This window comes from Pseudozyma flocculosa (assembly GCF_000417875.1).
Source record: "Pseudozyma flocculosa PF-1 unplaced genomic scaffold scaffold00024, whole genome shotgun sequence".
NCBI lineage: Eukaryota > Fungi > Basidiomycota > Ustilaginomycetes > Ustilaginales > Ustilaginaceae > Pseudozyma > Pseudozyma flocculosa.
In genome coordinates this window covers 374098-386496 of record NW_006920892.1, presented here as the reverse complement: position 1 = coordinate 386496, position 12399 = coordinate 374098, and the positions used below count along the sequence as shown (strand labels likewise).

Below are 12399 nucleotides of genomic sequence, written 5' to 3'. Positions count from 1 at the left end.
GCTCTCCTCCGTCGTCGTCGTCGTCGNGTCTCTACGGGNGGGGNGGGGGGAGTCGAGAAGAAGTGTCCGTGTAGAGCTCGAGGAATGCCTGGTCCGTATGAAAAAGCGAAAGAGGGAGCGTGGTGCGGTGCGGTGTGTTGGAATCGGATCGGGAACGGCGAAAGGTAGCGGCCAAAAAAAGGTGGGTTGGGAAGACGCGATGACGGGAATGAATACGAAGATTGATCAGACGGCATAAAGATGCGGGTCGATGCTGAGGCTGAGGCTGAGGCTGAGGCTGAGGCTGAGGCTGAGGCTGGTGGTGAAAAGAGGAGATGGTGGCGGCTAAAGCGGAAGGGGGAGGGGGAGGGGGAAAGGCGAGCAGAGAAGCCAGCTGTGTCTGCCATCGCCCCTTCACTCCCCTCACCTCCTGCGTACCCGGGGGAGTCGAACAGCTCAACCATTAATGAGGCGAATGGTGAGGTAGAGTGTGGATCCAATGAAGCGGATACACGCCATTCCGGCGACAAAGACGAGGACGAGGACCATGTAGACCTTGCTGCGCGTGACGCCCGTCGAGGAATCAAACGTGCTCGTCGTGTCGCCATTGAGGATAAAGGCCGCCACGACGCCGTTCGTCAGCGCCCACGCCAGCACGACATTGGTGCGCACATTCTTGTAGTAGTCGGTCTGGCGGGCCAGCTTCTCGTCGGCGCTCGCGTCGCCGCGGATGATCATGGGACGCGTGCGCAGGTTGTTGAGCGCCTCGTCGTACGCCGTGTCAATGTCCGCCTGCGCCGTCGGCAGCGTGATCTCCACCACGCCCTTGCCCGTCGACGTCACCGAACCCAGGTCGTTGGACACCGCCGTATCGCCCTTTGTGCCCCAGCTGAAGTCGTGCAGGTCTGTGGGAGAGGCAGCAGTAGATCAGATTGCACGTTGGTCAACTTCTCTTTTTCCACCGGACGAGGCTAGCGGCCGGCGCCAACACGTACTGCAAAAGGCGTAAATGTTGAGGATGCTGCAGATCGGCGAGGAGTTGCAAGCGGCATCGCGTCGCGTCGAAACGGAAAAGGGGCAGGCGTCAGTACCGACCCCTCGCAGTCTCTCTCCGGCCCGCCTCTCCGTTCCCTGGGTCGAGGCACTCACTTGATGTAGGTCGGAGCGAGCAAGAGGTACTGGAGGAAGCTGGTGACGAGGTGGAGCGGGTCGCACGCCAGCAGCGACGAGAGGAGGTAGACGCCGTACGTGGCGAGGAGGCTGACGACCATCTGGGCGTAGATGGCATCGTGCTCCACCCTCCCCACCACCTTGGACAGGCACAGCACCGCTGCCACCATCATGTACACCGTCACTGCAGCGAGAGAGCGGGCGTGCCGGGTAGTCAGCCAGGAGGAGATGGAGGGGCGAGGTCAGAAGTCGGTCCAAGAGGATCGCATGCGATCAGGCCTGCGTGCTCAGCCCAGGCCCCGACCACACGCCTTTCGGGGGGAGGACGAGGGGATCAACGGGAAGACTTACGGAGCGCGAAGATAATGACGGCCGCCATGTACTTCCACCGCGAGCCCTGGGGTCGGTTGCCCATGGCGAAAATGAAGCTCGAGACGACGGTGCCCAGGTAGATGTACTGCATGAAGACGTTCCAGACGCCGATGCCCTTGAGACCGAACGCGGGGTCCTCGAGGGATTGAGTGAGGATGCTGCGGATGCCAGGGGAGGCGGGGGTACGAATAGCGCGAAGCACGCGCGCGCACGGAAGTGGATCAGTCGTCGGCGCCTCGGTCGACAGAGCACGCTGGACCCTTTCCACACGCCCCCCCCTGAACCGCGCCGAATCGGCAACGGCCACCCCGCCACCCATACTCACCGGAAGAAGATGTAAAAGTTGGCGAGGCCGAACCAGGCAAAGCACATGTTGATGAACGAGTAGAAGCTCTCAAAGACGAGCACGCACTTGCGCCACGGGTTGTGGCCGCTGCTGATGAACTGCGACGTGTGGTAGAGGGCGTAGACGGCGGCGAAAAAGGAGCCGTTGAGCCAGCGCCGACGCTGGCTGATGAATTCCGGGAACGAGTCGGGCACGTCGGTCACGCCGCGCGCGCTCTTGACGTACTGCAGCACCCAGCCGGCGCCGCGCTTAGCCGCCAGCTCGAAGCACCTGAGCGAAGGGCGTCGGGAAGGACGAGAGGCAGGCAGGGGCAGGGGCAATGGCAGGGGCAGGGGCAGAGGTGGACGCGAGAGAATCAGCTCCGAGTCTCGCTCGCTCGCGAGGTCCAAACCCTGGACGGCAGCACTTACAGAATGCGATCCTCGGCCAGATACATCTGTTTCGGGCAAGAGGGGATGGCATAGGCGTGCAGAGAGGCCGTCTCGTTGCGGTGTCAGCCTCCGTGACACCAGAAATCCTGCAGCTCGGCCCGGACGGACCGGTTCCAACCCACATTCGAGGTAAAGACATCGGCCTCGGCGCCCATCAAATTCTCTCCCTTGAAGTAGGATGCCAGCGGACCATGGCCGAGCTCGTCGTTCTGTAGCGCAATGTAGCGGTACGCGCTGAACGCTCCGGGCAGCACCGAAATGTAGCCCATCACCGACTCGGTCGTCTTGTCTGCGGGGCGGGGCGAGGCGGGGCAAGGGGAGGAAAGCATCGCGGGGAGGGCACAGGGGCAGGCGAGGCGGAAGAACGGTGGCAAGAGTCAGTGAGACGCCTGGCGACGCGCATCGACGGACAACTTCGAGCCTGCCTGCCCGCCCGCCTGTTCTGGGGACCGGCCACTCACCCAGGATGTTGGAGATCTTGTACTCAAAGTTCTGGGCGGCGACGAGCGGGTTGAGGAGGGCGGGGCCGACGCCCCACTTGCCGCGGGTGTCTGCGCAGATTTCGCCGCACGCGCCCGCCACGTTGGAGTTGAGGTCAAAGGCCTTCCAGAGGTAGTAGATCGACTTGTTCTCGGGGCGGGTGCCGACGTCGAGGAGGATGGTGACGTTGGGCTGAATGACGGGGCAAAAGGCGTTGAAGAACCAGCGGTGCGAGTTGATCTTCTTGGCGTTCTTTTCCTTGAGGCAGAAGATGATCTGCATGGGCACCAGGCCGCGCTCGGCGCCCTTGAACTGGAGGTTGCTGTCGATCGAGAGCTGGGTCGTGTACTCGTAGACGTGGGCCTGGACGGGCTTGCCGTTGACCGAGTTCTTTGCGACGCCGTCCTGGTAGACGCCGAGGGCGGCGAGGCAGTCGAGGACGCGCGGGTGGACCTTGCGGCGGCCGTCGGAGATGATGGCGACGACGACCTTTTTCCAGCCGTTGGCGCCCCAGGTGCGGCTCTTGTTGCGGGAGCAGAGGTGTGCGATGTTTTTCATGACGCCGTGCATGGTGCGGGTGAAGAGGACCTCGTCCTCGTTGTACATGGTGACGGCGATGAAGATTTCGGTGTGGCGGTTGTACATGGCGGGGCGGAGGGTGAAGTTGTCGGCGGCAAAGTCGTCTGGCTCGCAGGTGACGGCCGAGTAGCGCATCGAGGTGAACTCTTCCTCGCCGCGGCGGCTGAGAAAGGTCTGGAGCTTGCTGGGGACGGGGCAGTCGAGGACGAGGTTTCCCTGGGTGAGGCGGACGTTTTTCTTGGTCTTGTGGCGGCGCAGCTGTGCGCCGTGGGCGGGGGCCGGTCCAAAGTGCTGGGTCTCGAGGGCGGCGTCGGCGAGGCCGGCGTGCCCCGCGGGCGAGGTGGTGTAGAGCGAGGCGTAGCTGCCGGTCCTGCCGTGTTTTGCGCCGTAGGCTGCGTTGACATTGTCGTCGTCGTCGCCGTCGCCGTCGTCGCCGCCGTAGAGGGTTGCGGCTTCCTTTTCGTTGTCGAGGGCGGCGTAGGGGCTCTGGAGGTACTGGACGCCCGTGCGGCCAAAGGGGGAAGCAGCGCCGTCGTCGTCGTGGTGGGCTGCGCCGTAGCGGTACTTTTGGTCGACGTCGTACTGGTCGTCGCCGTCGTCGTCGTCGTCGTCGTCGTCATCACGGTTGCCGATGCCCGAGTAGTCGCCGGGCTGACCTCGATGGTAGTCGTCGTAGGTGTAGCCGGCGGCAGTGTGGTCGTCGTCGTCGTTGTTTGGGCCAGCGCGGCGTGTGGGGTAGCCAGAGTACTCTGGTATGGAGCCGAGGTGCTGGTGGTCGTAGGGATGTGGTGCGAGTGCGGGCGGCTGGTTTAGTGGTAGGGAGGCGAGGGCGGATGCGGCCTCGTTGTAGAAGCTCTGGCTGAGCTGTGGTACGTGGGACGAGGAGCGAGCGGGAGCGTGTGCGCTTTGTGGGGCGTCGATGTGGATGCTGAGGTGGGCATTTGGTGGGTCTGCAAAGGGCGAGGGCGAGGGCGAGTGGGAGTGGGATTGTGCGAGTGCGTCTGGGTCCGGGTAGTATGGATAGTCTGGCTCGTCGTCGGGCCGAGGGTTGTAGCGCGACATGGCGAAGGAGAGCGAGGTGGTGGTGGTGGTGGTGGTGGTGGTGGTGGTGGCGGTGGAGGTAGGAGTGATGATGATGGTGAAGGTGAGAGAGGAGGTGGCAGGTCAGGGCAGCCAGGGTGAGCCATGGCCAGCCGGCCAGGGTGCAGCCCGGAGTGCAGGCAGGTGCCATGATGTTTGTTGAGGCAGCCTTCTACGGGCGCGCTGCTGCTGCTGCATGGCCTGCCTGCCTGCCTGCCTGCCTCGTACTGTAGCTAGGCTCTGCTTTTTCCTCGGCTGAGGGCGCGCCTCGAGACCAACACCGAGCAGAGCCAGCAGAAGAGACAGGCGCGACGCCTCGCTCCCGCGCCTCACGCGCGCCCCTGGCCTGCCTGCCTGCCAATTGGGCCAGAAACAGGGGCCTCGCTTCGATACGCCAGCGCAGGGCCAGGCCAGGCCAGGCCAGGCCTGCGAGGGGCAGCGCCCAGCTGCGAGGCCATCGCATCGCACCTTGACCATGCGCAGGGGGATCTATGGCCCAGATCAGACGTCGTCGACGTTGGCCTCGTGGCGTGGCGTGGCTCGACGGACACGATGCTCTGCTCAGCCTGGACCAGGCAAAGCACCCCACCCGCCTCAGCGCAGCCAGCCATGGCTACAGATACAGAGATCCACAGACTGGGCTGGCTGGCACCATCAACCAGCCAGATGGGCCATCCGCCGTTTCACCCGAGCCCACACGCACGCACGCAGAGGCCACCAGGATGGCATCGTCAGGGCCCGGATGGCGAGCAGCCAGTCCGAGTGCGTGCCAGCCTGAGGTGGCGTCTGTTGCCACTCGAGGCGGCGTCGACTGCGCGGTGGCGGCTTTTTGGCGCGCGGGCCACCGTCGGGCGCTCGCTCCTCCACCTTTGCGGGCGCTCGTAGTCGTCGTCTTCGTCGTCGTCCTACACTACCTGTGCGAGCCTTATCTCACGCCGCCGACCTCCTTCTCCTCTCCCTACCCTCCCCTCCTCCTCCTCCTCGCCCACGCCCACCGCCGGCAACGACCCGCCATGGACCGCGACTTTTACTCGTTTGCACGCATCACCGACCTCAACCTCAACCTCACCTTTCGCATGTCAGTCCGCCGCTCACTCTCCCACTCCCTCGTCGCTGCACCACCCTCGACACGCTGACCAACCACGACGCCGTCTTCATCCTCCTCCTCCTCCTCCTCCTCCTCCTTCCCTCACCCCCGCCACACCCCAGATCGTCGCTGCAGGGTAGCCTCCCACGCCTCTCGCGCCTCGAACAGCTGCATCGCCCCCACGCTCGCAACTGGGGCGTACACCGAGCGTGCGTCCCCTACAGCCTCGCTGCCCACTCTCAGCCCATCCTCGGCCAACACCACCGCCTCGATCCCAGTTCTCACTCCCCTCCCTCCGCCACTTGCCCCCGCCCCGCAGCGACTACCCCGACCTCTACGTCGAGTGCCGCCTCTACTCGGACAACAAGCCCCTCAGCCTGCCCGTAAAGACGGCCTACCGCCACTTTCGCAACAACCACGTGTACGTCTCTCCCTTGCGCGCCAGGCTCGCACACCTCGGCCCACTATCATCCGCTCATCTCCCCCCTTCCCCCTCGCTTCTCATCAATCCTGGCCCACCGCGCCGCACCGCACCGCACCGCACCGCACCGCACCGCACCGCACCGCACCACCTCGACAGCTGGTCAGAGTGGATCACCCTCCCCTACAAGCTCTCCGACCTTCCCCTCAATGCACAGCTCGCATTCACCGTCTATGATGTCGCCGCCAGCGCAACCACCCGCGTCGTTGGCGGCACCACCTTCCGCCTCTTTAGCAAAAAGGGGTGAGCAGACGGGCACCCCCCATCGTCGCACCGCGAAAATCACTTCAGCCCGCCCCCTATCGCACCGCCCCCACTGACGCACCAGCCTCTTCTCCCCGGCCCCGCCCCGCACAGCACGCTGAAAAAGGCCCAGCAGCGCCTCTACCTCTGGCAGGGCGCCGAGGGCGACGGCAGCGCAGAGACCAGCACCCCCAGCAAGGTCGGCAGCGTCCAGGACGAAATGGGACGCCTGGAAAAAGTGAGCAGAGCGGGCGGCATCACCTCGCGCCTCGACGACACCCTTCTTTCGCCCCGTATCCTTGCCGCTGAACATCGCCAACGTCCCCGACAATGGCTCCATGGCCCCTCCTCTGCCCGCGCCGCAGCTCATCAAGAAGCACGAGCGCGGCGACCTGCCCCACATCGACTGGCTCGACAAGGCCGCCTACCGCCAGATTGAAAAGATCCACAAGCTCGAGTCCGAGACGAGCGACAATCTCTTTCTCTACATTGACATGCCTCGCTTCGACCTGCCAGTCGTCTACTGCGAGCACGAGGCCGCCGCTGCACCCAACGCGTCCGCCTACTCGGCCGGACCCTCGACCACGACCACGGCCGCCGCCGCGGTTCCCGCAGCAGCTGCGTCCAGCGGCGGAACCGTAGCCTCTACCTCACCGTCGGCACCCGGGGCCGCCGCAGCAGCAGCCCTCGGCGACGAGGACGGCATCGGCTCGGGCCTCTTCACCATCTTTGATCCCGACATCGCACGAGAGAACCCGGTCGAGGCCAAGCATCGCAGGCTGGTCCGCAGCCATCGCAGCGGCCCGCTGGACCGGGAGCTCAAGCCCAATGCGGCGGTCCGCGACGAACTTAACGTGAGTGGTGCCGGCAACCCAAGAAACTCTCACCCCCAAATCCCGCAGGCCCCGGCCCCTCGCTTTGCTGACCCCATCGACTGCCCTGCTCCGCCTGCGTGGGCATGCTCGACTCTTCCGACCCGACTACAGGAGATCCTCTCGTACCCGCCCACGCGGGTGCTGACGTCGGCCGAGATGGACCGCATCTGGTCCTTCCGGTTCTACCTGACCCGAGACCCAAAAGGCCTGACCAAGTTCCTCAAGTCGGTCGTGTGGTCCGACGCCGGCGAGGCAAAGCAGGCCACCGAGGTGCTGCTGCCGATGTGGTCCGAGCCGGTCCTCGACGATGCGCTGGAGCTGCTCGGTCCGACCTTTCGCGACCCTCGGGTGCGCGCCTATGCCGTGCGCCAGCTCGAGCGAGCATCGGACGAGGTGAGTCGCCTCCGCTCCAGGCGCCCGTCTCTGCCGGCACGCTGGGATTGCCCGCGGCTACCCTCTTGCGCCCCAGGACTGACCTCTGCCGACATGACCGGACCGTGCCGCCTGCCTTCCGTTGCAGGAGCTCAACCTGTACCTGCTGCAGCTCGTCCAGGCGATCCGCTTCGAGGCCGGTGCGTCGGCTGCCCCGGGATCCGCGACGGCGCCCTCGGACGGCGCCGCGACGGCATCGACGCGCGACCGCGACCGAGACCGCGAGCGCCGCAGCCTGCTCGCGTCCCGCCACGGCGCTCTGGGTGGCGCCGGCTCGTTTGCCGGCTCCGGATCGGCGTCGACGTCCGACGACAGCGGTCTGGCCGACTTCCTGATCCGGCGCGGCCTGCGAAGCGCCGTCCTGGGCAACAACCTCTACTGGTACCTGGTCGTCGAGTGCGACGACAAGGCGACGGGCAAGCTGTTCCGCAGGGTCAAGTCGCGCTTCATGGAGCGGCTCGGAGCCATCGAAGGGGGCGACGAGCGGAAAGAGGTGCTGCGGCGGCAGGCCGAGCTGATCGCCACGCTGTCGCAGCGGGCCAAGGAGCTGCGGTCGTCGCGCGATCCGCGCCCAAAGAAGATCGACAAGCTGCGCGCCATGATTGCCGACCCGAAAAACGGGCTGTCGAGGTTCGACCCGCCGCTGCCGCTGCCGCTCGACGCCGAGGTGCTGGTGACGGGCATCGTGGTCGAACGCAGCACCATCTTCAAGAGCAGCCTGCTGCCGCTGCGGCTGAGCTTCACCCGGGCCACCGAGGCCGAGCTGCGGGCAGCCTCGGCCGGCTCAGGCAGCGCGGGCGGCAGCCGCCACGGCGTCGTGGTCGAGGAGGGGGAGCAATACGAGGATGGAGAGCGCGCCACCTCGAGCGTGACCGATCTCGGCGTCGCCACCGCCGGTGGCGCAGCTCCGTCAGTGCCGGCCTCTGCTGGGTCGGGCGCGCCCCCCGCCGCTCCATCTGCATCGCCGGCGGCGGCCGAGTACGGGCTGATTTTCAAAAACGGCGACGACCTGCGGCAGGACCAGCTGGTGATCCAGCTCTTCACGCTCATGGACCGGCTGCTGCGCAACGAGAACCTCGACCTCAAGATTACGCCGTACAAGGTGCTGGCCACGGGCGCCGTCGACGGCATGGTGCAGTTTGTCGAGAGCAGCACGATTGCCGGCATCGTGAGCGAGTACGGCGGCAGCCTGCTCAACTACCTGCGCCACCACCATCCGGACGACGAGGCGGTGGCGACGTACAAGGTCAAGCCGGCCGTGCTCGACACGTTTATCCGCAGCTGTGGTGCGTTGCGCCTTCCTGCGCCAGTTGTGATTGGGGAGAGGGAGCGATGAAGCCCGTGCTGACCTTTTACCCCCCCCCCCCCCCTCCCCTTGCCCTGGTCCTCGGGTCTCTGCTGCGCCCCTTTAGCGGGCTACTGCGTGGTGACCTACCTTCTGGGAGTGGGCGACCGACACCTGGACAACCTGCTCCTCTCACCGAGCGGCCACTTTTTCCACGTCGATTTTGGCTACATCCTGGGACGGGATCCGAAGCCCTTTCCGCCGCCGGTCAAGCTATGCAAGGAGATGATCGATGCCATGGGTGGGCCGCACTCGCCGCACTATGCGCGCTTCAAGGGCCTGTGCTACACGGCGTTTAGCATCCTGCGCAAGTCGTCGAACCTCATCCTCAACCTCATCGCCCTCATGGTCGACGCCAACGTACCGGACATTAAACTCGAACCGGACAAGGCGGTCGGCAAGGTGCAGGAAAAGTTTGCGCTCCACCTCACCGAGGCCGATGCCATACGGCTGTTTGAGGCCCTCCTCAATGAGACCAACTACTTTTCCAGCGTCCTCGATCGCCTCCATGATATGGCGCAGTACTTTAGGCAGTAGTTTGTCGTTGTCGGCCCCCTGGATTGTAGTCGTACTCTGGAGAGAGAAGAGGAGAGGGGGAGATGCGGGGGGTAGATGCAATATGCTTCTGTTGGAGCGAATGTCTGCGAGCGTCGTGGGCAGGGCCTGCCCGAATGGCAAGATGAGAAGGAAAGCCGCCCGCCCCCGACTTCCGCGGGTGCCTGCCTGCCTACCACCCCTGCCCTCCACCCTACGTGCGTGCCTGAGTGCGTACCAAAACGCTGCCTCTTCACCGTGGATTTTCGTGCAGATTTTCCTTGCACCCTGGCCGAGCCTGCCGCACCTCGACCTCCTTCCCTCCCACCCCTCACTTCACCACCGCACCGCTCCGCACCGCCCCGCACCACCGCATCGCACCCTTTCGTCAACGCTTCGACGTCGACTTGACCCTTCCGCCTCGGCGCTACTTTCACCTTGTTCACGACTACGGACGAGGACGTGCCGGCACAGGGATAGGAACGGCGACAGCGACAACGACAGGGATAGGAACAGAGACAGGAACAGGGACAGGGACAGCGACAGGGACAAGGATAGGGACGGGGACAGGATGTCGACGTTGCAGGCGCTGCGCGACGAGTATCCGGATCGGATCCCGCTGCACATCCACGATGACCAGGTCTTTGTTTGGCATCCCTCCGGTACGTTTCCGCCTTCCCTCTCCCTCTCCCTCTCCCTCTCCCTCTCCCCCGAAAGACCCGCCACGCTGCCGCTGACCTGGATGGTCCCGATGAACGTGACGGCCGGGCAGATGTCGAGAGGTTGAGACGCGACCATGCCATCTGCGGCCTCATGACGGGTACCCTTCCCCTCATTCCGCAGCAAAACGTCTTCCTCGGCCTGCCCCTCCAGCTCTGCCACGAGGAAGTCGCCTGGCTCCTTCGTCATGGTGCGTCTCCGTGTCGAGCGTCTCGGTCCCGCCCCCAGCCGAATTGTGCGTCCTGACACGGCGCCCGCACTCCCTCTGACGTTTCGTTTCGTCTAGGCGTCGGCATGCTCATCGTCGATGCTCCGGCACATCGGCGCGCGACGAGCCAGGAGATCCAAGAGTACTGGTCGGCCTATCGCTCCGATGCTCGCCGGCAGCGAAGAGAGACAAAGAAGAGCAGGGATGCCACCCGTCGTCTGTTCGAGGCCAAGCTGGGTCGATCCGAGCCAGTCGACTCGCCCACTACCCCCAGCACCGCCGCCGATGACCAGGAAGACCACGACGACGACGACGACGACGACGAGGCCGAGCTCGAAAAGATACCCTACCAGCACCTGACGCTGGGCTCCTCTTCGGATCTGCCGTGGTTTGCGCCCAGCCTCTCCCAGCCGGGCGCCACGGCCTTCCTCACCCTCTCGTCGGCAAGGCAGGCGGGCGTCTTTACCTTTCCGCGCACCGAGATGGACGTGGCCACGCTGTGCGTCTTTGAGACGCTCCACTCGCAGGGCTTCTACCTCGGCGTCGGGCTGCGCTTCGGCGGCCAATTTACCGTCTACCCCGGTGAGTGGCGAGCGGCGCGACAGTCGTGTCTGTCCGAGCTTCCGAACCGGTGACGAGCGACCACCTGTTGCGGATGAGCTGACTGTGAAGCCGTATCGACGACGATGACCCATCCCTTCCCTTGCGATGGGCGTGCAGGCGACCCACTTCGGTACCACGCCCACTACTCGGCCGCCGTCTCTGCGCGCCCGACGTCGTCGATCAGCGGATTGGAGATGGTGGCGAGCGGACGACTGGGAACCGCGGTCAAGAAGAGCCACCTCATCTGCAGCGTCGACTCGCCCCTCTCGCCATCACCCGCAGCCGCAGCCGCAGCCGCAGCAGCAGCAGCAGCAGCATCGACAGCAGCCGAGAGCGGTCCCGGCGCCGGGGAGGGCGACGAGGAGGCGCAGACAAAGGCCCGCATCGACGAAGCGGTCAAAGCGGGTCGGTTTGACTCGACACGGCAGCCGTGGGGCAAGGTGGGCTTCTTTAGCCTGAGCTGGGCGGGTTTCGGCACCTAAAGAGCCAGCAGCGGCGCAGGCGAGGGCCGGCGAGGGAACGAGGGAACGAGCGGGGCCCATGTCGAGAGGCCGACAGCCGCCGTGGCGTGGATCGAGATAGTAGTTAGGAGAAGTGAGAATCGACAAAAGACGAGGTCCAAGCGCTATGCCGCCATCTCTTGACGACGACGACGACGACGACGACGGCACAAACTATCCTGGCTGCACATGCACACTATCCAACGCGGGAAGCCAGGCCCGAGCTCAGCTCTAGGCCATGCTCAGCCCTCGGCCATTATTGCACCGGGTGTAGCTGCTGCTACATGTTGCTGGCCAGGTTGCAGCCTGGCGGTCGATGGCAGGAGATGAACGCCCCACTTCACCATCACCTTCTGAGGCTGAATGAGGGATGTGGTAGCAGAGCAGCATATGCATGTTTGTACGCCCTGCGCTGCTTTTGGTGGCGATCAGTTGACACAAGGTGACGCAACGTCAGAAGAAAGTCAAGTCAGGGCAAGACGGGGCTGGGCTGGGTGATGGTGGTGGTGCCCCGCCTGGCATGGAGCGGTTGCCGCCCGCACCCGCCGCTGGGCAAAGGTGGCTGGCACGCACCCACGCACCCGCCGCCGCTGCCGCCCTTGGCTAGCGTTGGGTTTTCCGTGCCTGCCAGCCTGCGTGGTCTGTGCTGGCCTGGGCTGGGCTGATTTGGGTTGACGGGCGGTACGGTGGTTGGCGCGAGCGTACGTAGGCAGGCGGGGCGGGCGAAAGGCACAGGCTAGGCTAGGCAAGGCAGGCAGGCAGGCAGGCCTGGAGCCCGCTCTGTGCCGCTGCCGAGGGCGCCTTTTTCCCTCGACCTGGCCTGGACTGGCCTGAGCTTGCCCGACCTGGCCCACACGCCCGTCCAGGCTGGGCTCTGGCTGGCAGGCGGGCGGGCGGGCNGGCCGGTGCGGCGTGCGTGTGCTCTCGCCTGCCC

At 65.2% G+C, this 12399-nt stretch overlaps 3 protein-coding genes across 3 annotated transcripts; 2 read left to right on the top strand and 1 right to left on the bottom strand.

The window, feature by feature from the left end:
• Window positions 1-435: 435 nt before the first annotated feature.
• On the bottom strand, window positions 436-4419 carry PFL1_06222 (uncharacterized protein; the record flags this gene model as incomplete). Its single annotated transcript, XM_007883760.1, has 8 exons — window positions 436-884; window positions 975-1000; window positions 1129-1333; window positions 1501-1679; window positions 1847-2137; window positions 2278-2303; window positions 2421-2587; window positions 2760-4419. 8 exons carry the CDS (start codon window positions 4417-4419, stop codon window positions 436-438), a joined length of 3003 nt encoding a protein of 1000 aa, XP_007881951.1.
• Window positions 4420-5450: 1031 nt separating this feature from the next.
• PFL1_06221 (uncharacterized protein) lies at window positions 5451-9437 on the top strand (the record flags this gene model as incomplete). Its single annotated transcript, XM_007883759.1, has 9 exons — window positions 5451-5515; window positions 5647-5733; window positions 5844-5945; window positions 6105-6248; window positions 6363-6486; window positions 6614-7102; window positions 7235-7516; window positions 7644-8841; window positions 8968-9437. The coding sequence occupies 9 exons, from the start codon at window positions 5451-5453 to the stop codon at window positions 9435-9437; spliced, it is 2961 nt and encodes a 986-aa protein (XP_007881950.1).
• A 568-nt stretch (window positions 9438-10005) lies between these two features.
• On the top strand, window positions 10006-11447 carry PFL1_06220 (uncharacterized protein; the record flags this gene model as incomplete). Its single annotated transcript, XM_007883758.1, has 4 exons — window positions 10006-10096; window positions 10207-10344; window positions 10441-10944; window positions 11083-11447. 4 exons carry the CDS (start codon window positions 10006-10008, stop codon window positions 11445-11447), a joined length of 1098 nt encoding a protein of 365 aa, XP_007881949.1.
• Window positions 11448-12399: the final 952 nt, after the last annotated feature.